This window comes from Lemur catta, chromosome X (genome assembly GCF_020740605.2).
Source record: "Lemur catta isolate mLemCat1 chromosome X, mLemCat1.pri, whole genome shotgun sequence".
In the NCBI taxonomy this organism is placed as follows: Eukaryota; Metazoa; Chordata; class Mammalia; order Primates; family Lemuridae; genus Lemur; species Lemur catta.
The window spans coordinates 64,479,370-64,502,135 of NC_059155.1; the positions used below are offsets into that span (position 1 = coordinate 64,479,370).

At 39.9% G+C, this 22,766-nt stretch overlaps 1 protein-coding gene across 6 annotated transcripts in view; it reads right to left on the bottom strand.

Moving 5' to 3' along the window:
- FRMPD4 (FERM and PDZ domain containing 4) overlaps positions 1-22,766 on the bottom strand; it is a 773,033-nt gene that overhangs the window by 21,525 nt on the left and 728,742 nt on the right. For all 6 annotated transcript variants that reach the window (XM_045538893.1, XM_045538895.1, XM_045538897.1 and 3 more), the window contains 4 exons: positions 15,987-16,091; positions 13,123-13,230; positions 8,963-9,094; positions 5,529-5,648 (listed from right to left, as the gene is read on the bottom strand). In XM_045538893.1, coding sequence (XP_045394849.1) covers positions 5,529-5,648; positions 8,963-9,094; positions 13,123-13,230; positions 15,987-16,091 — 465 coding nt within the window. The remainder of the gene's footprint in view (positions 1-5,528; positions 5,649-8,962; positions 9,095-13,122; positions 13,231-15,986; positions 16,092-22,766) is intronic.

Genomic DNA, 22,766 nt, shown 5'->3' on the forward strand with positions numbered 1-22,766 from the left:
AGCAGGGGGCGCAGCTTGTCAAAGAATGAGAGGAACAGGTGCCGCGCATCTCCCCCGAGTGCTGCAACCTTCACTTCACAGGCAAGGAGGCTAAATGTGGAAACGTTTCCACCGCGCTGCTTGGAACCGAGTCAGTATTTAATCGCACGCACAAACACAGAGACCACACAAAACATTTAACATTCATCGACGAGCTGCTATTTAAATATTTAGCTTTTTGTAAAAATAATTAGGAATTTAGGTATGAAACTTCCAAACACAGGTGCCGCAGTCTAACACACAAAGTATTGATAGCGTAATGTGGCTTCCAGAGTTAGGCTGCCAGGGTTGGAGTCCTGGGTTCGAAACTTATTCCTCCAGTTCACAGGGGACATGACCTTGGGAGAGTTCCTTAATTGTGCCTCAGTTTCCTTTTCTGCAAAGCAAGGATAATATTGCTCCCTATTCACAGGGGTGTGGGGAGGGTTACGTGAGTGTACAGTGTAAAGTCCTTAGCATTCTACCTGGTGAGATGTGACACCCTCACGTGTTAACTACTGTCATCATCCAGCATCACTCTTCTCTTCCTTGTCACCATCCAGAGCAGCTTCAGGGAGGCAGCATTAGTAAGGTGCTTGAGGGCAGCAGCTCTGGACTCACACGCATTGTGTCCTGGCTTTGCCAATGGCCCCCTGTGTATGTAACTTTAGAATATTTACTTCAACTCTTGCAGCTTCGGTTTACTGATGTGCATAATGGGGATTCATGCTAATTACCTCATTGGAGTGGCTCAAGGATCAGGTGAGATGCACAGTGCGCATTTTGTCACACTGCATTGGTACACTGGGTAAAGGGTAGCTAGTAAACTCCTCGGTTCATTTCAATGGCAAATGCTTTGTTGCTTCTATTGCATGACTTTGTGGGAGTCGTTCCACCTCTCTTGGCTTTAGTTAGTCTGTTCATCTATAGAATGGGGACACGTACCTTACAGGATTTGCCGTGAGGATCAAATTAAAGAGTGGCTGAGAGTGTTATCAAGTGTAAAGTCCTGCACAAGCCCAGAGATTGGTTTTAGAGTAGCGTCCTCACTCACTGGTCAGGAGAGCGGCTGGGAAGCACAGCATCGCTTAGGCATATTCAACATATGTATTTACTTATTTTTGTTATGGGAAGCTGGATTCTTGGGCTAGAGAATATGATATTTAGCCCCTTTCTTACTTCCTTCTTTTCTTTATTCTTTGCCTTATCCCAAGAATGTTTCAAATGACAAACTATGTCAGGATTTGTTTGCCTCCTTTCCAAGAGAAGCACGTTTATACTGCTTCCTATATTGAGTATTCTCACACGGGAACATGTACCCCTGGACGGCTTCTGCATACAGTATTTACGCTGTGCACACTTACACATGCTGGACTGGTGCTGTACCATGTACTCTGTGTCCACATCTCAGCGCATTGCTTCACCGCCAAGAGTAAAGTCACATTCTCTCCTGTGTCCATCCCTAATACAATCTTCCACTTTTGCTTCTCCTTAAAATCTTAAACCTATCTACACTGCACAGCTCCTCTTGCTGAAAGTGGGTCTTTCAGGAGGCAGGAGTTAGGGTGTTCTGAGTTACGGCAGCCTCTGAGAGCAATTCCAGGCTGCCATTTTGTTTAGCTAGTCTTGGGTTTGCCAGTTATTTCTGCAGGAAATTAAATTATATTTTATCCTAAAAAATGTTTTTGACATATTTTGAGATGGTTGTCACAGAGCCAGTAAAAAGAAATAGTACTGTAAAGCTGTCTTTATAAGGAAAAGTTGTATATGTAGAAAATCTGTATTGATGAAGTCAGGTCTCTTTTTGTTCAGATCTAAGAAAGATTAATTGACAGTCTGACACCTTTAACATTCTAAACAAAACATTTACCATCTATTCTCTTTGAGGGCTACTACACAGGAGGCTTCATCTACATAACAAGACCACCTTTGCCAGCCAAGAGTCCCCTTTCCTTCTTCCTGTAACCTGTCTTGCCACTAAAACCTGATTTACCGATACAATCTCTTTTTAGCCATGCTCTGAGCCCACATTCTTCTGTAACCTCAAGATGGTGTATAAGCTTCTGCACCCCGTTGAGGGGTGGGTCTTCATTCTGAAGGCTCCCATGTACATGTTAATAATAAATTTTATAAGCCTTTTCCCCAATTAGTCTGCCTTTTGTGAGTTGATTTTTCAGTGAACGTTCTACCCTTTGCCCCTACATTTCCAAGTGCTCAGGTTGTCCATATGGGCTCCAAGGGATTGAGAACCTACATTGGGTCATTTTATAGAGTCCCATGAGAGGTGGGGGTTAGGAAGCCATTGGTACAGTGTCAGGTGCAGGCACTTGAAGAATCAATTTTCTGATAAATCATTTTGATAAATCACTTTCTTCAATGACTGCTATTGCATGATGGATTAAAGTAGGATTTCAGCATAGAATTTAGAGGCAAAAGCTCCAGGTTTGATACTAGGCTCTGTCAACTACTAATAAAATGACCTTGGACATGGCATTTCATCTCTCTGGAATCTCAGTTTTCTTCTCTTAAAAATGGGTTAACTGGCAACAACAACTAACTTGAGAGTTAGCAACTAACTTACAAGGTTGCCATGATACCTGTAAGTATGTTTCATAAAATGGAATGTACTTTATAAAGATGAGCCATCCCTATTACTTCTCCTAGGAGTTGTGGCTAAGACCGTTTTTCCCATCCCTGCTTTACCCTGTATTTAACCAAACTTCTGGGTGAATTTTTTGACAAGGTGATTAGTCACTTAATTACATTATATAATTAGTTTAGACTGATCCCGGAGAATGAGTTATATATATATATATTTGGTATTAATCATGCTTTTATTACTCTCAACTACATTACTTCAAATACAGTTAAACAAGCAAATGGCAATCACTGTTTTGCTAAATATAGGTCCCAACAAGCTCCACTTTAGGCCTACAAAAAAGTTCATTTACAATGAACATATTAGATATTCAAAAGGGAAACAATACTAGTAAGGTATCTGAAAACATTTTGGAGCCTCTTGGGTCTTATTATGTTTACTAATTGCTGTTACAATCTTTTTCTCTTTTTTTTTTTTTTGAGACAGAGTCTCACTTTATTGCCCGGGCTAGAGTGAGTGCCGTGGCGTCAGCCTAGCTCACAGCAACCTCAAACTCCTGGGCTCAAGTAATCCTTCTGCCTCAGCCTCCTGAGTAGCTGGGACTACAGGTATGTGCCACCGTGCCCGCCTAATTTTTTCTATATATATTTTTAGTTGTCTAGCTAATTTCTTTCTATTTTTTTGGTAGAGACGGGGTCTTGCTCTTGCTCAGGCTGGTCTCGAACTCCTGAGCTCAAACAATCCGCCTGCCTCGGCCTCCCAGAGTGCTAGGATTACAGGCGTGAGCCACTGTACCCAGCCTCTGCATTTCTTTAATTGACAAATAAGGTATAAAAAACAGGATTTGACTTTTCCTAACGACTGACATAGGGCAAGGTTATCTTCATGAATATTAAGCATCTTACTGAGCTGTAAACACCACAGTCTCTTCCAAAGACCACTGAGGTGAGGAAGGTTTAACTGGCCTCACCTTGAGTGCCCCCATCTGCTAGAATGTTCTAGTAAGTTCTGCCTCTTTCCTCTCTAATTTCTGATCTCCAGGGCTTATTGCCATTTTAATTTATGTTACCATTCCTAACCTCTGACATCTATCTTGTCTACATCCTTCTTCCATCTTCTATCTACATTTTTTCCCACCTAAATTTTAAAGATTACAAAAGCTTTGAAATATACAAGAAAGTACTGAGAAGAGTAAAACAAATACCAGTGTTATCAACTACCCAGAGTTAACAAATGTTCCTTTTATTATCTTTTTCCTACTTTTAGGCTTTTTATATTTTATAATGGTACTAGCAATCTTTGCCTTATACAGCCATCCCCAGCCAAAGAGAGCATGCCTTCTTTTCCCCTCACTTTTGTTTCTTTTTTTTTTCCTTTTTGGTGGGGAGAGAGGTTACATTTAGGTTTACAACCTCTTTGAGTAGTTCTACTACTAGATGCCTAAGCATTAGGTAAGTGAGTTCTTACTATTTAATGTGATTATATTGGAATTTAAATGAGAGTAATAGGAAGCAATTATAGAAAAATATAGGAACATCTCCTAAATATCAAATTGGATAAATTCCTTTCAGGAAAAATTGCTCCAAATCCTCATTCCTTGAAGCTTTGTTTGTTTGAGAATTATATTCCAGAATCAGATATGAGCTATAGATAGTCTGGAAAAGATACTATTCTCTTAAAGTTTTATCATCTTATAATTAATAATTCTACTATATGAATATCACAACTTTTCAGAACAATCTAAGCACCAAATAAATTAATGAATAAATAAGTAAATAAGGGAGAAAGGAAACTGCTTTCTTTATAGTATCATACCAATTAATAAATGAAAAAGAATCAATTAAATTAGAAAAAAAATAATCATTTTCAACCATCATGATAATAATGGATTCAGGTAAGAATCATCAGTCAGTACTAAAACTAGTAGGTGAAACTTTGATGAGGTACAAGATAATAAAAGAGTTACAAAGTGACTTCACAAATTACTAATTGATTACAAAAGGAAAAGTAGTAGCATTTGGATGGATAAATTTGGAGGACATGGCCTTAACCAAGATTCAAAGTTCACCTTATCATTAAGGGGATAAACCAACATCATGTTCCTCCTGATGTGATACACTGAGGATGCAGTCACCCATGTTGTTCTTTCTAAACTATATGACCTCAATCTAATCATGAGAAAACATCAGAGAAACCCAAACTGAGAGAGAGACCTCTACAAAACAACTGACCAGTACTCCTCAAAACTGTCAAGGTTATGAAAGTCAAAGAAAGGCTGAGGAATGTTCTAGATTTAAGGAGACTAAAGAGACATGACAACTAAATGCAACATGGAATCCTGCAACGGATCTTGGTCCAGAAAAAAACTGATATAAAGGACATTTGGGGGACAATAGGCATAATTTGGATATGGACTACAGATGAGATAATGGAAACGTATCACTGTTCAATTTCCTGATTTTGTTAATTGTACAATGATTATGTAAGAAAATATCTTCATTATTAGAAAATATACACTGAAGTATATAGGAGCAAACCAGCATGATTTTGGCAACTGACCTTCATATAGTTTAGAAAAAAAATTATATAGGGGTGTGTGTGTGTGTATTTGTGTGGAGAGAGAGAATATGTGCACATACTAAAGATGAAGTAAATGTGGTAAAATGTTAACAATTGGTGAACCCAGTGAAGGGTACAGACGACTACTCTGGTAACTGTTTTGGAAGTATGAAATTATTTCAAAATCAAATGTAAAAATAAAAAGAGCACCACAGAACTATTTTAGAATTCATTGAGCTTGGGGTGAGGGGTAAAGAGAAAGAAGATACCAAATTAAAGAAGTCAGGAAAAAAACCCCAAAGTTAATTTATCCCACGACATTAATATGAAACATGCCAAAATTTTCACATACCTGAACATAGAGATACTCAAAAGCAACTGGATCTCTCCTTAAAAGGTCAATTGGATCCTTTGGGACAAAGCTAATTCGGAAAAGACATCTCATCTTATGGGAGCTGGGCCTCTGTGTCACCTAGAAGAGCAGACCAATCACACAAGAATCCGTCAGTGCTGCCTGTAAAATGGCTGAGGGACGGGAAAGCAAAGTCAACTTTCTTTGGACACTAAGGAAAGAAGCAGTGGAAGTTCTTTAGCATTTATGGCAGATAGTCATTCCCTGAAAATGGCACATAACTTTGCAACTTAGGTTGGACTCCCAGGAGCAGACCCTGAGATGAGAGTTTGTGTGCAAGGGACTTATTGAGGAAGTGCTCCTGGGAGAAGGCAGTACGGGATGGAGGGAAGCAAGTCAGGGAAGGAGAAGCCACCCAAATGTGCCATCTCAGGGAAGCCCAGCAGAGTGTAGCCACAGCCTGATCAGGCAGGGGACCCTGGCATGTCAGTTACACCACAGAGCTGCCACCGAGACCTGAGCCAAAGGAGCAATGACAAGTCATCGGTTTAGGGTTGTCCCAGGGAACGTGAATTTCCAGATGTGGACACGATGGGCTCTAGTGGTCTGAGGTCAGTCCTTGGAAGAAGCTCCGCAGATGCTGGCTGTTGCTAGTGACAGCACACCAAATCTAGGATGGGGAGTACAACAGGATCCAAAGGGAGAGATTGTCCACCACAGTTTATTATTGTATAACATCACTGTGCCTTTCCAAATTTGACTCCAGACTGATTGTAGCAATGAAAGCACAATAGTGTCAACCTTGGAGGATATCACATTGGAAAGTAGGAAGACAGAAGTTTTGGCCCATGCACTACATCTGGATTCTACAAGTTTCTAAGCTACCCCAAGTTTCTCATAGCATGACACTGTTCAAATTGTTCAAAGGAGCTTAGAATATACCACAGATTCTTCAGTGTTAAGGACCATGGATCATGTTGGTTTGTTTTCCTTTTATCCAGCACAGTATCTGTCAAGTACTAGATGTTAGTTTCTTAATTCCTTTTGCAACAAAGGGAAATCAATTAACAAGCAATAATAATAGTAGGTACTTAATAAACAGTTGAATGAATGAAAGACATTGGACTCCAAGAAAGAAGGCAAAATCTATTGATTTCCCATAAAGGGGTCAACAAAACAAAATGAAAACCATGTAGCATGCACCAACATAGTTGAGAGTAACTACTTTTATGAAGGGGACAAATCTGGCAAAATAAAAATATTTGTGAGCTGCAATTAAAAAACTTAAAATAAAAATAGCTTTAAGTCTTGTAGTATGTGTGTGTGTTTGTTTATAGTTTACATTGCTATCTTTGTTGACTAGAAGAATACCAATGGGAAAAAAGACTTTTAAATATCCGGGCAAACTGAAAAGTAGTCACGCTAGCTTCCTGGCCATGGGCATGATTGCAAAGCTGAGCGGAATTGTGACACTTAGGGCTGTGGGCTGCTCATCACTGACTAATGGGAAAGCAAATGAGGAAGAAGGAAACGGGAATCTCAGAGGCCTGGAGTGTTGGTCAGCCCTGCTGTGTTTCACAGTGACTTCACGGACTATTTTGCTAAAGGCCTGCTCTCATGTTAGAAAGTCAGGAATCATCATATCTTCCACTCCTTTAATTATTGGCTAGAGTCTATCTTTCTTCAATTTTCCATAAGGCATCTTGGGTCCACTTTTAATGTCAGTAGGTTACACTAGTTTTGGGAAATAAATTAATGTAATGCAGAAAGGTGCTTTAGAGTCATTAGAAATGGCAGTCCATAAGAATAATACTCTCTAAAACAAACAAACAGAAACAATTTCTTAAAAACTTTAAGCAGTATGTAAATAGACCAGTAGTATTTTCTAGGCATACATTTAGCATCAAACTGCCAAAAATTCAGGTAGAGTTGCTTAAAAGTTCCTTTGGGGGTTTTCATCAAAATTAAATGTTTTAAAATGATTTTTGTTATTGGACAATCTATAATTTCTCATACTTACTCCCCCTTTCATCATGCCTATAAATATTTTAGTAATTGATTTTCTCATATGCATTGATTTCAAAGGCATATAGTGGGTTTGTTTCAGGATACGTAAATCAATTGTGTGTTCCACATTGCCACCCAGTGCCCTCCAGTAGACAGAGCTCCAGTTGCCTATAGTGGAAACTGGCTTGATGACACATCCTTTATTGGCCCCCCACAATTTTTCCCATCTCCCTTCCCCATTCCTCTGCCAGTATTTCCTGAGATCTTGTTCCAAACAAACCATGTGCATTCAAATCCTCAAGTTCTGCTCCTGGGGTAACTCAGACCCAGACACTGACCTTTCACATGAGGGATTCTGTATATCAGGGGTTGTTCCCCTGTAACGAAGCATAAAATAAGTCATCTAGTTCCGAGAGTGTTTTGGCGCATGTTAAACAATCAGTAGAAGTGATTGAAAATATCTGTAGGTAGATTTATACTTGATAGAAATAATAGGTCAAGTTTAGATAGAGGAATATAAATCAATACAAATAGCAACTTGCTAACTAATTCATTACATCGAATTGGACTGGATCAAGAGAATCGGAGATCTCCGCAGGACTGATGTGCGGGACACCAGCTTTTAATTATACAACCATCAAGAAGTGCTTTAGTGCAACGGCACTTTCTGTCACTTTATCCAGCTGGCGGTGTCTTGATGCTTCTCCTCCTGGTGTCCCCTCATGCCCCTCTCCCTGAAGTTCTCTCAGCTCTGAACTCTTCTATGGAAGAGGAATTTGTTGAAATCTCTTATATTTTCAACAAAGACTCTGCTTGTGTGGAATCACACACACACACACAAAAAAAAAAAGCCAGGGTGCTGCACTGAATTCAGCAGCCAAGCAGCCCGCTTGTCTCCCCAGAGAACAGATGGGGGTGGCATCTTGGTAACCAAGAACTGGGACACATTGGTGGATCATATATTTATAGCGAGCAGGACTGGGGCAGGGATTTCAGGCTTCCAAAAATAGTCTTAAGTATGTACCCAGAATTTAAAACAACTAAATATGATTTCAGATTAATTTAAATAATCTCAGAGACTATTTCTTTTTAATGGTTTCAAGAGATCAATGGTCAAAACAGGTGAACAAGTCATTGCAATAACATAAAATATGATTCTACAGAGCTATATTCCCAGTGAGTAGCTGCTGAGTCTTTGAATGACAAATCTGGTTATGAGACCAACCGACTGTCTGTGAAAGATTGGCAGAAAGGGAAACATCACCTTCAGGTGTAAAACCCATTATGAAGGCCAGTACTCCCTTTTGCGAGGATACCCTGGGATGCAATTAATACATATAAGGGATTAGAGGGAGGGAGATGTCTGGAACTGGGCAACCTCTGCTCTTACCAGCAGCCTCCACACCTGGGGGTGAAATTGCACAGACCTGAGTTAGAGTTTCCTGTTCATGAAGCAAGAGCAGCTTCGTTCCGGCCCCTTCCGTCCTCTGCTCCAGCATGAGAGAGAAGTGTTCGATGCCTTTGATGGAGAGCTTCTCTTGAAGGGTTAAGATGACATCCTTACAGAGGAAACATTGACATGATGAGATAAAAACTGAGGCCTCCCTCTTCTGGAGTCTAGCATGGCCAGAAAAATGTTACACATGTAGGCTCTAGATCTTGAAGTTTTGTACCTTTGGTCAATTCTAAAATTTAATGCTCCAAAGATCCAAAAAGATACAGAAATGAGGCCTTTCTTCTCTTGCCTTTTCCTGACCTTCTCAACCACCCCAAGTTTTTATGGACTTCAAAACAGAGAGTTAACAAGGTAGGTAGCTGGAGGAGGAGCATACTTATCACGTAAGGTCTTAGAATAAAAAGGTTATCGATAGATTACATAGTATAGTCAGTTCAGTTCTCCTTTCTTCTAAATGGGGTAGCAATTAAACTAGCTCTGAAAGTGGGCTACCCCAAGGGTTGGCAAAGTATGGCCAGCACGCCAGTTCTAGCTCACCACCTGTTTTTGTAAATAAAGTTTCACCGGGACACAGTCATGCCCCTTTGTTTATCTAAAGTCTATGGTTGCTTGTGTGCTGCATCAGCAGAGTGGTTGCAACAGAGACTATGTGGCCTGTGAAGCCTAGAATATTTGCTCTCTGCCTTTTATAAAGAGAGTTTGCTGACCCCTGGTCTACCCTTCTGAAAGAGCAGTGTGGGAGTGGTAAGGAATGGGGGCTCCGGAAACAGTCTGGCTTTGAATCCCAGCTCTACTGCTTATTGGCTATGCAGCTTTGGGCAAGTTATTTAATCCCTAAGTATCTTAATTTCTCTATGTGTAAACTTGGGATAATAATAAGGCATGTCTTGGAATGGATATAAGGATTAAATGAGTTCATACATAGAAAGCATTGATTACAACACAAAGGGTTGTGTTGGCACAGAGTTAGGGCACTACAATATACATATATTAGCTTTTATTTTACATCTCTGGAGAAGGTGCAATGAGCAAGCTTTGTCAGATATCTTTCATAGAATTAAGCACCTATGATCAGAAAAGTGTTCCATGGACAAACACACAGATTTACTGCAATGCAAAACTAATTACTCAAGCTTTACTTTTTTCATGTACCTGAAAACTAGTAAGTGATCCCTCTTCAAGGTAATTTACACTCAGATGCTAAAAATCCTTTAGAACAGTGGTTCTCAACCTGGGGAAGTTTTATCCATGGCAACATTTGGAAATTTCTGGAGACATTTTTGGTTGTTTCAGTAGACTTGGGGATGCTACTGGCATGGAGTATTCCAGTGGCCAGGGATACTGCTAAACATCTTGCAATGCACAGAACAGTGCCACAGCAAAGAATAATCCGGTCCAAAAATCTCAATGATGCCAAGAAAGAGAAACTCTGCCATATATAGAGTTTTCTTTTCCTGACTTCTGATATTTTGATCCTTCTCTGTGGTCCTTGTTCAATTTCTTCAGGCCCCATTAAATCAAAGATCCCCACATCCACCCACTCCCCCAAAAATCATTCAACCAAAATGCCTTGACTATGTTGAATTTCAAAAAAAGGTTCTCTGTTTTATCATTTTCACTCAAGGACCAGGAAAGAGAAAACAAAACCAGCCTTTGTGTGGCAACATGTAGTTTACAGAATAATTTCCTTAACTACCTGGGAGGACACCAAAAAATCGATAGCAATAGTTTTCTCTATTATAACTCTGTAGCAAGAATTTTGGCAATTTTTATCAAACAGTGTCATATTCCTTTCATAACTATACTATTTTTATTTTACACCTACCAGCCAGTGTCTATTGTGATAATGAGGCTGTTAGGTACGAGATAAGATAACTTGAATTTGATGTGAACTCTTTGCATTGCTCCCTGTCTTCTCATTGTCACCTGCAATCCTCAGGGAAATCAAATTTAGTCTAGTGTAGGTTCCTATAATAAAGAGGCCAGAGGGAATTAACAACAGGGATTTCTTAAATTTAGATTTACTGTTAAGAAATACATTCAAGCCTTTACCTATATCTTCAGGTGGGGTAGGGAGGCCAGTGGCAAGGAGCTGACCAGTTGCTAACACAGAACAAGGCCATGGTGTCAGAGAGAGTTGTAATAATGTAGCTCTATGGGTTAGTTCAGGAGTCTGCAAACTACGACCTGTGGGTCAACCCCACATGCCCAGGCCCATGCCAATTTGTTTATATATTGTCTGTGCAGTAACAAATTAATGTTGCCTAAAGAAAGATTTTCCCATTTGCTCCCACTCTTGGAAAATAACCTCTAAGCCCTTCGAATATCCTCCCTGATAGGAGTGGTTTTGTTTACCTGGGGGTCTTGGGACGTACCAGATAGTCTATGCTAACAATTGATTTATTACAGGAACCTTGGGACATGTGGTATCAGCTTGAACTCTGGAGGGGCTGGAGACTAAGGGCAGCCATGTGGCTGGTCACTGGTGTCTATGTGGCAAACCCCCAATAAGAACTCTGTACACCAAGGCTCAGGTGAGCCTCCCTGGTTGGCAGTGCTGTGTGCAAATGGTCACACATCATTTCTGGGAGAATTAAGCACTGTCTGCAGAAATCCACTGGGAGAGGACACCTGGAAGCTCTCCTCTTGATCCCTCCTGTGCCCTGCCTGTATACGTTTTCCCATTGCTGATTCCATTCTCTATCCTTTTGCTATAATATACTGCAACTGTGTGTATAACAAAGTGCTGACTATTGTGAGTTCTTCAAGTGAAGTCTTGAACCTGAGGGTTGTCTTAAGGACTTCCCAAACCCAACTGTCTACAGCTGCTTTCATGATGCAGTGACAGAGTTGAGCAGTAGAAACAGAGATCAAATAGCCCACAAAGCCTAAAATATTTACTATTTCACCCTTTCCAGAAAAAGTTGGCCTACCTCTGGATTAATTAGCCAATAATTACATTGACATCTCATCGGAAATTGATATTGAATAGGAAGAAAGGAAAAGGACTTTTCCAGTCATCACCATTTAAAATTCACAGTTTTGTATGAAGGAAGTTAATATTTCATCTAGAATGATTTAAGGAGGATTTAATGTTCTAACATCAATCTACTCATATTATCTGCTCTGTGACCTACTAAATCACCACATACTTACAGTAATTCTAAACAAGCTGCTTGCTGGTGTCATGACAATAAGAATACCTAGTGAGTGGGCCTTTGCAGAAACACTTCCACACATGAAGTCTGTGCTTATTAACTTTAAAAAAAGAGAATTAGGGGTTGACTATTGATAGACATTTTTAACACAGTTGATATTCTCTTGATAGATTATTGTACAGATCATCACTAGGTACTTTTTTACCTCCATAAAATCTTTTTTATTGTGCCATTTGAATAAAGCCTATTTTAGGCTGATGAAGCATTAGGGAGCAATCAATTTCTGAACACACTTTTGTCCAATAAAAAAAGAGACTGTACTTTTCTTTTCCAGGAAGGAAGCATGGGGGAAAGAGCCATATGCCCTTGCTATAATGCCTATTATGTAAAACTAACCTGTGGCTCTGAAAGAATAGAATTACTTTGTGACTCTTCCTTTCCACCCCTTCTAAGAAGCACACCTCATTTCTGCCTTTTGATGCACATTTCCATGAAATTGGTTACAGCAATTCAAAGTAAATGTTACCTTCACATTATGCTACCCCTTGTTCTTGCTGGATACAAAAGTAATAAGTATTCAATTAAAAGCTAACATGTTAATCTTCTGGGCAGCTGATATTGCTGAGAAATCATGCTGGTTTTGGGCAGGGTGCCAAGCTTTCTTGGTGACAGTCACACTATTTTAATTAATCTGCAGTTGCATTAAAATGACTAGCCCTAATGTTTCTTCACTGATAGCATTTTCTAACTCCAAGGGGAAAAAAAACCCAGCAAAACCTTTTTAGTTTAAGTTTTTTTTGTTGTTGTTTTGGTTTGTTCTTAAGTATTCATACACTACCTTCTATGGAAGCAACCAATAAAATTGCAGAAATAAAGGGATAGTTCTGAAAGAAGGTACTGCTACAAAATGGCTCAAAGTGTGTCTTACTGTAGATGGCAGTGTCCAGGGACAGAGTACATCAGGTCATCCTACCTTTATGGAGGTGCTGCAGTCAAAGCGAAATGATTTGGTCTGTCCATTTTCCAGATAGACTTTCAAAACATTTGGCATAAAAAGAAGTGAGTTGTCCTTAACAGTTTCCTGTTTCACAACAACAACAAAAAAGGTGGTGGGGGGTAAGTCAGTCAAATTAGAATTCTCCTCTTTGCAGTAGAAGCACATGTCTATAGTTTATGCTAATCACAACTTAAAAACATTCAAACTCTCTAAAGCCAACCAAGGTGTTCCTGTGGTGATAGCTGAGTTAAGTTGTTCATAGCAAAATTCTTTTCCAACTGCAAATAATTCAGGTGATTCAAATAAAAGACATTTTTCTCATCAGAAAATCAGATGAGTTTTTTTTTTTTTAAAACAGGCACCATATGTACTCACCATCAAATTGGTATTAACTGACTTAACTGACCAACACTTATGTGTACATATAGTGGTAACATTCATCGGGTGTCGGGCAGATGGGACGGGGGAGGAGGGGATGGGTATATTCACACCTAATGGGTGCCATGCATACCATCTGGGGGATGGACACGCTTGAAGCTCTGACTTGGGTGGGGCAAGGGCAATATATGTAACCTAAACATTTATACCCCGTAACATGCTGAAATAAAAAAATTAAAAATAAAGTAAAACTCTCAAGTGTCCCCATTGAAAAACATAATTACAGAAATCATTCCTCTGTAATTAAGCTTCAGCGTTTGGAACTATAAGCCCAGACGTTAGCTGAGCAGGACATCTTGGGCAGAATGCAGAGCAGCAATGATGCCGCTTCATGCGCAATGCTGTTGGTGCCTGGTGCCGGCCATGACTGTGAGTCACCAGCATCACTCAGCTTCAGGGGAAAAGTTATTTTGTGAACCTCTTTTTAGCCCATTTAGGAATGGTCTTCAAGCTCAAAGGGACAATATGAGGAATGGCTTAGTGTGGTAAAAGAGTAAAAACATTAAGTATGTAATGATCACATCATAATTTAGAAATAACTCAAAAAAAGATACAAGCTTGAAGCATGACCAAAAGTAAACAATAGAAATATATTCCTTTGGACTTTTTCTTTAATTGGAAATCGTGAGAGATGACAGAGAGGAAGGATGGAGGAAGAGGGCATGTCTGAATGAGTTCCATGAGTCCCGAGAGTGAACTGAGCTATTTCCATGTAGTTGGTAATAAAGGCACAGGAGTAGAGTGGAAATCAGCAATCAGGAAATCATACGTTCCTTGTTTTGCAGATGAGGGAAATGAAGATGAGATGTTCAAGGATTTGCCAAACTCTTACAGTTAGTCTGAGAGAATTCAATCCCTGAATATTTCCATAATGGACTCTCTGCCTTTCACTTCTTATTTCTTTCCTGAATTTCCTCCCCCTCCTTTCTGCTCCTGTGGACGTCCCACATAACTTTCCTGCACCTAATTCATTGAATAAGTTTGGATCCAAGTCCAGAGGAATGGCACCCAGTAAATGAAGACAGTCACAAAGGCTGAGGGGCACATACATGACTGAATGTCCCTGCCATCCACAGGCCTGTGGCGAGGCAGAGAGGCTGCAGGGGATGATCGACCCTCAGAGCTGTCCTCACACAGCTGCTGGCTCACATAAGCCCTGCTATATCCAGGGACAAACTGACACTGCTACAGCAGCTTGTAGAATCATATTTTCTCTAAAGATGCATAAACTGCCTGTTCTGCCCATGCTTGGAAGCTCCGGGCACAAAAGGTAAGTTTCACATGACCTTCTGTGCCATGTTGATTCCTCTGTGTCTGGAAATTTCCACCTCTCAATTGGGACAGTCTTGTGCGAATCAATAATGCATAGTGACCCTGTATCCAGCATGACAGGGACCCACTGAGGTGAACAGAACAGACCATGCTCACAGGGCAGTATGGTGACAGCCTCAGGCACTTTCCCACAGCATCCTGATAGTTGAACAGATTGGCCAGCCAACTGCCTGGACCCCACGTGGAGCAGCCCCAAATCAGTAAGTTTTAGTTAGACAACACTCGGGCCATGAGTGCCTTGCCCAGGATGTACAGGAGTACATATTCAAATACAGGTCCAGGACCAACCTAGAGAAGAGTTTGTGACCAACGACGAACATATAGTGGATGAGATTTTAACCTTATGAATTTATTTAAACAACAGCAGGAGCAACACCAAACCTTCACAACAAACTATGGCATTCCAAAAGCCCCCTAAAAATTAGAGCCCTGGATGACAGCTTTCTAGAAAGGAAAAACACTATACCAGATTTTTTTTTAAGTTGAAAATAAAACATCCTTTTGATGTTTTACATTATTCATATTGAAGAGCAATTAAATGCCTGAGCAATCATGATTTTTTTCAAGATCTATGTATGGAGATCCAGGTAGTATTACTTCAGTTCTGGTTACATACACAAAACCTTTCCATCATTTGAATTTTTTTTGCCATTTTGATTAGTTGAAAGATTATTGTTTTTTTGGATAAGGAAAAACTTAGAGGAGACAGTAACCTTCTCAAAATACATGAAGGGCTATCTTACAGAAGAACGCTTAGTTGGCAGAATGGAAAGGACTAGGTGGAAGTTTCAAAGAGGCCTATTTTACTCAGTATGAATGAGGCAATGTCAGTGATCCCAAATCAAATGAACTCCTTTGCAAAGTAGTGAGGTCTCTAACCCTGGGAGCCTTCTGGGAACTACTGGACTACCACACATTCTGGCTACATTAGAGGGCATTCAGGCACAACCTGATGAGCTCTCAAGCCCTTTACAATCCTGAGATTCGATACCTCTGTAAAAACCAACAACCAATTCTGGATCGATCATTCCAGTGGGACTCTGTCACAAAGCAGGCAACTGGAAACTCACCGACACTTGGCCGTTGATGATGACTTCCTCGGAGAAGCGCACTTTGACTGGATTGGACTTTAATCTTGCCTTTTTTGCAGCACTAATAAATGCTGATTTGGGAGACTAGAAGAAAAGAAAACATTTTATCTGATTACTGGCAACATAATGAAAACCTTGTAACAGTTGTTTTCCATCTTTATCCTCCCAGATATGTCATATTTTTACTAAAAAAAATGCTTAGCACATGCCCAATTCAAGGATGAAATGCAAATATGGACACAGTTGAAACCCTGTTATGACCATAAATAAATAAGTTTGATTTAGTCACCAGACCAGAACTACCAATAGCATGTTCCATGTTCTTACTGAACACATTTCCAGGGAATCTTTTAAAATGATGCCCAGAAAAGCACACAAATCCTGCTTTTAATACAGAACTTGAAGCACAGTATGGAAGGCTAGGTGGTGGTCAAATCAAATGTCAGCTTTATGATGAGTTCATCATTGATTATCTATTTTAAGGAGGTAGAGAAAAGGCATTGACAATTCTAAAATGATCGATAATTCCATTGTTATTCACATTAAGAGCACATGAACAGGTAAGTACACACACATACACACAAACATGCATACTACCCTCTTAAGCACTCATGCTTTATGTTCCTGCAACCTGAGTTTCAGCCTCTTGTTGGGAACTTGTGATCTTATTGGTCAGGGTAGAGATGAGACCTTGACTTATGATAGGAAGTTGACTTCATAATCTGCCTCATCTTATAGGTTCTTTGTACTTTATGATCCTCTCCCTTCTTTTATTGGAAAGGGGGCCATGTGACACAGTTATTCTGCAGAATTTGAAAGTGCCATGGGAGAACCATGATTTTGGTAAAGTCACTTCATCTGACAATCATCCTTGTTGCATAATTTTAGTGAAGCCTAAGGGTTAGGGAACTCACATCTAATAGATATCTACTATGAGCCAGGCATCACTTGTATATTTTTAAAAAGAATTACATTCTCTATTAAGCCCAAATATAGAAGTAAATATTAGTTCAAATCATACAAATGCTATTTTATAGACTAAAATAGTCACATATTGGCAACTGCCATGGGTCAAGCTAATGTTTTCCATGCTATATAGTCCTAAGACATTGAGGCTGTTGTATAAAGAATTCTAATAATTGACTCTAGAATCAATACAGAGGCTTAACTTTCTATGTTTTGTATTAATCTCAAGGCACAAAAGCCAATTAAGGTGACCTATACTTTGGTTTCCAAGTAAAATGAAAAAAAAAAATTGTCATCCTTGTCAAATACAAATATACTTAAGATCAATTAAATTAAAAACATGATGGAATAGATAAATCAAATGTGGGCCATCCATACAATGAAATATTATTCAACCATGAAAAGGAATTGGTTCTGATACATGCTACAGCATGGATGAACCTGGAAAACATTATGCTCAGTGAAAGAAGCCAGACACAAAAGGCTACCTATTACATGATTTCGTCTATATGAAATGCCCAGAATAGGCAAATCTATAGGGGCAGAGAGTAGATGAGTAGTTGCCAGGGGCTGGGGGATGAGAGAAAGGGAGAACAGAGAGTGACTGCTTAATGAGTACAGCGTTTTCTTTTGAGGTGATGAAAAAGTTGTGGAACTAGAATAGTGGCAATGGTTGTGCAACACTGTGGATGTACTTAATGCCACTGAATTGTATACTTTAAAGTTGTTAAAATTAAATTTTATGTTATGTGTATTTTACTATAATAAGAAAATCACTGTTAAAAATATGATATAACATGTGTTTGTGTGTGTGTGTATTCCTGGATGGGATTTTTGCCTTAATATTGGGAGAATCCTGTTATTTCTAAAGTGCCTCTCCACGCTTATCCTACCCTTTGCTATGAGCAGTGTCTTAGAAGACAGGATGGCTGGATGATTTGTTCCCCAGGGCTTGAATTCATCCATTTATGTAAGATGTTTTAAGAGAATGTCTGCCCTCTTAACAAAACAAAGCAAAAATTAAAAAGAACTCTGAACGGCTGCTCCTCCAAAAAGAATAGCTTTAAACATGCTCCATGTAGGATTTAGAAGCCCTGCTGCAGAGCTGAAGTGATGCGACGGTAACGTTCTCATCAGTATCTTTGTAATTAAAGCTGAAGTTCAGTGATGATCAACGAGCAAATCATACAGTGGTGAATTCATTTGCTTTTGATATGTCATTTTTTCACTGAAGGGAAAACATTATTCTCCCATAATGATTCTGAGCAGGCGGTATTTACATTGGCACAATGAGTTGAGCACAAGTGAAGCAGCTGTAATAAAGTTACCCAGAACAGACACTTCTAATTAGATGAGATGTTTTAATGCAGTAACACCCCACTTCTCCAGTATTGTTTGGGAATGAAGTATGTCACACGTGTTCTGTGTGCCAGAGACTAAGGTTTATTCCTCTATGCATCTCGATTTTTAAGTTTAATATTTTACCATATTTTTCTAAAATGTTGTACATAATTCCTTGCCTCAATAAAAAGTATATTTAAAAGGACTTAGTGTTTTGATGCATATTATTTGACATAATCTTAGAATGCAGTGATGTTTCCAGGGGTCATGGAAGTACATACGGTTATTCGTCCCTAGAGTAAATAGCTCCATAAAGCAGAACTAGCCATGCTGGGGGTGCCTGTTTCTTCTCTCTTTAGCTATAACATGCCCACCTCGTGTAGCTTCATTCCTGTATTTATTTACCATGCCATTCTGACAAACATGGTCATTTAGGGAAAGCACAAAGGAAACTAGACAGCCAAGATTATTAAGTAAATATTATTTTATACACAATTTGAAGTCAACAGACTTGGGATAAACTTCCTTTTTTCATTTTTTTTTTAGAGGTACCTCGATATGTTGCCTCAAGTGATCTTCCTGCCTCAGCCTCCCAAAGCACTAGGATTACAGTCGTGAGCCACCACGCCCAGCCCAGGATGAACTTCTAACTAACAATCTACAAGTGCATTTTTCTTGTCCTGGGTTTGTGACTGTTTCATATAATGGACATACCTTTTTTAAAATTACTTTTTGATAATAGAAACATAAATTCTCCAAGTCTGAAGGCAACTTGATGAGAAACAACAAAGTAATGGCTTATTTCACTGATGGGAGTTACTCGTGGTATATGGGGTAGTGTAAACCAGTCATGACTATAGTTTTAACTCTGATATCTCCTTGCTGCTCAAAAAATATACAATGTGCACCTCTCAAAAGCCTGGTGAATTAATTCTTAGCAACCTGTAGGTGCTGATCACAAGCACTTCATATCCTGTGGTGGAAATGACAAATAATTACCATTTAGAATAATCAGATTCTCCTGATGTTAATTAATTTTAAAATTAGCAGGCCCCTAATCAACCCCTGTACCTCTTTCCGAATTTACTGTTGCTAAAGTGGCAACAATAGAGTGTGGCATGCTCTTGATGCTTTTAGATGCTCTTAGAAGTTACAGGAACATAGTTTGAAAAAATTCCATAAATAAGACTAATTTCTGAAACTGAAATGAAAGGTCTTGAATGTGTAATTCCTGTAGCTCTACAGTACGACTTATATTGCAGACATTGAGGAAATATTTGGTGAGGATTAGCCTAAGGTTATCACTGGCTGACTTAGTTTGGAGTTTCCAAAAAGCAGACCCTAAGACAAAGAGTCACAAGCAGCTAGCTGGTTGGGGAGGTGCTCCCAGGAATCCCAGGCAGGTGAGTCAGGGAGGGAGAGAAGAAGAGGAAGTCAGCCAATAATATTAATAAAGCCTTCACTGCTAAGTAAGGCATCACTGCAGGCAACTGGAACCTGCTCCTGCTGGGAACCTCTGGCAAAGGGAAGACCTCAGAGTTCTACTGTCAGAGGAGAGAGGGATCCGGCATATTTATCCACCAGTTCCTGTCAGTCAATTCTGGAGTGGCTGTTTGTATTGTAAATTTGAAAACATATTTTTCTGCTGCCTCAACATCCCCACAAACAGGTTGTTGAGAACCCTGCCCAGGAGACTGGGTGTGCCAGTGTGACAAGGTGGGTCCCTGCCAAAAGTTTCCCTTCTTACCCTCCCCTGACTGTGACCTAGTGACATTTAAACACATCAGTGAAATCCTCTTGCACCTTTTCTTGTGTGTTCCAGTCTGACCCCTGACAAAGGCACTTGCCCCTGGGCTCTCCCTGTCTCTCTGCTCCCTATCTAATTGGTTCAGTCTGCTCCTTTGCACTCCCTCCCAGGTGAACGCCCCTGTTGGCATGCAGTCTCTCTAGGAGCTGTGAGTATAACAAACGTTTTTTTCCCTGCACCTCTCCTATGTCCCCTCTTACGGCCGCACCTGACTGAACATCACCTAAGAAAACAAAAAACACTGCCCTTCTGGGAGTGATAGTTCCTCAGCACTTGTGGCTTGCTCCAAGAGCATGCTCCTGGGGCCAGAAAAAGCCCATAGGCAAAGAATCACCGGCGCTCTCCATTGGAAAGTAGGCCAGTGGTCTCAGCATGACACATGCCAAGGGAACATGACTTGGGCTCTGACAGCATTTGCTACATTGGGGTTTCCATGAGGAGGTGTGTAGCCTCCCTCAGGTGTGTGAAACACAGAAAACATAGTTAGGAAGTGGGAGGCAGGCAAACAAGTCCCTCAGCTCTTTGGGCTAGAAGGAACCAAAGGGAATGTGAATTATGGTAGCTCAGAGACACCAGAACAGAGAGAGTGACTTAACTCAAGTCCTATCAAGTTGGGGTTGTGTGAGGGGAGGTTGTAGAGACTCTTTAAATATTTCCCATCTCAGGTAAGATTGGCTAGGGAATTTTGGAAGTTCTAGACTTGGAAACTGTAGAAGGCAGAGTCAAAGGAGAGAAAGAAGCTAGCCAATGAAAGGTCTATCATTAAAAAAAGATAACAGTACAAGGAAAGGAAATGGTTTATTAGAACCAAACAAATAAAATCCATAAGTAACCCAGAAATTCTCCTTCTAAAATTCCATCCTGGGGAAATACTACAAAATACAGATAAAGGCTCATACACAAAGATGTTCTTTGCAGAATTATTTATAATAGCAAAACATTTAAAGACAGTGTAAAGGGCCCAATGATAGGGTGTTGGTTAAGTCAATCTAGGTTCAATGTAATGTTTTGCAGCCATTTAAACAATGCTTATGAAGGATTTTTTGATACATTTAGTGAAATAAACACAATAAAATTGTATGTACAATATGACCTCAATGAAGGCATAAGAAAAAGACTGGAAGGAAATAGGTCAAAATGTTTATACTGGTTGTCTCTAAGGAAAAGGTTTGCTGACCCATGCTTTTCTGCATCTGTATTTCTACTGGGCGGGGCAGGGGAGCCCTCTATAACACTCAAAAAAATGAGGCAGCAACCTGTTAAGAAATAATTCTCATCAAAGAATTTCAGGGATCCTAGAACTCTTTTCCCAGGCCCCCTTGACCTGGGCCTCCTTGGAGATGGATTTCTGTGGTTGGGCCATGTTAGGTGCCCTGGGCACATGTGGAATGTGGCAGGAAGGTGTAAATATTGGTTCTCTGTCTTTATTAGCCCTTACCATGCAGAATTGGTGCAACATAAAAAATGCTGGCCAGAAAGTTGCAAAAGAAAATTTAAATGCTAATTTTTATTATCTGTAATAAAAGTAGAATTTATGAGCTTTCTTTTGGTCTGCTGGGTCATCTGTTTCTGTATGTCAATCTTGATTGCCAAGAGGATGTTTAGCAAATAAATGAAACCCAATGAATTTTTTTTTTTTTTTTACAAAAAGCCATTTGCTTGTAGGAAAATCCAAACATAAAAGTACAAGTAAAAACTGCAGTCTCTTCTTCCATCTGCTCTCCTCTCCATGTCAGTGTATCTATTTAAGTAACTTTGGGGTTTCAATTCCTTTATTTCAATTTCTACAGTTCAGAGGAGGGAAAAGCCACTGTGTACTGGAACAGTAAAGGAAGGCTTTAGGTAGGACAGTGGTTCTCATCTAGGGGCAATTTTGCTCCAAAGGGACATTTGGCAACATCTGGAGACATTTTGGCTTGTCACAACTTGAAGAGGGGTTTCTATTGGCCTCTAATGGGTCCAGGCCAGGGATGCTGCTAAACATACTGCGAGGCAGGATGGCCCCACAACAGAGAATTCTCCAGCCCAAATGTCAACAGTACCAAGATTCCAACCTCCCGAAGTAGCATTTAGAATTTGGGCTGAGGCATGAAAGATGAGAAGGATTTGGCTAGGCCAAGGAGGTAGTGGGAATAGAGTATGTGGTAGTCATTTCAGTAAGGAGCGTTGGTCAAAGCAAAGTCAAAGACGAGAATTTATCTGCAATGAGCAGGCAGGGGCAGAGTGACCCTGAGCAGAGGTACAGCTGTTGGTCATAAAAACATGCAACACTTCCTCCTAAATGTTGTGGCTAAATGTTGCCTTTCAATATAGCACAACAGTGACAGCCACTCAAACTCCTAGAGAATTCTAGATTATCTGTTAAAAGGAACTTCCATGGTTCACTGATAGTAATGAATATTCAAATGAATAACAAGTCACACAGACTCAAATGGCAAAAAGAGCAAGCAAAGGCACAAGACACAACCTTAAACTTGAATGCAAAACTCCTCTTTCGAAGTTTACTGCATGGGGTAAAACAGTATCCAATGTTGCAAAAATAACCTGGGTTGGACTAAAATGGTTCTCTTGCATTTCTAATAGGTTATAAATGTGGGGAGAGAGAATTCAGGAAAGATGATGTAAACGTGAAGTTCCACCAGGAA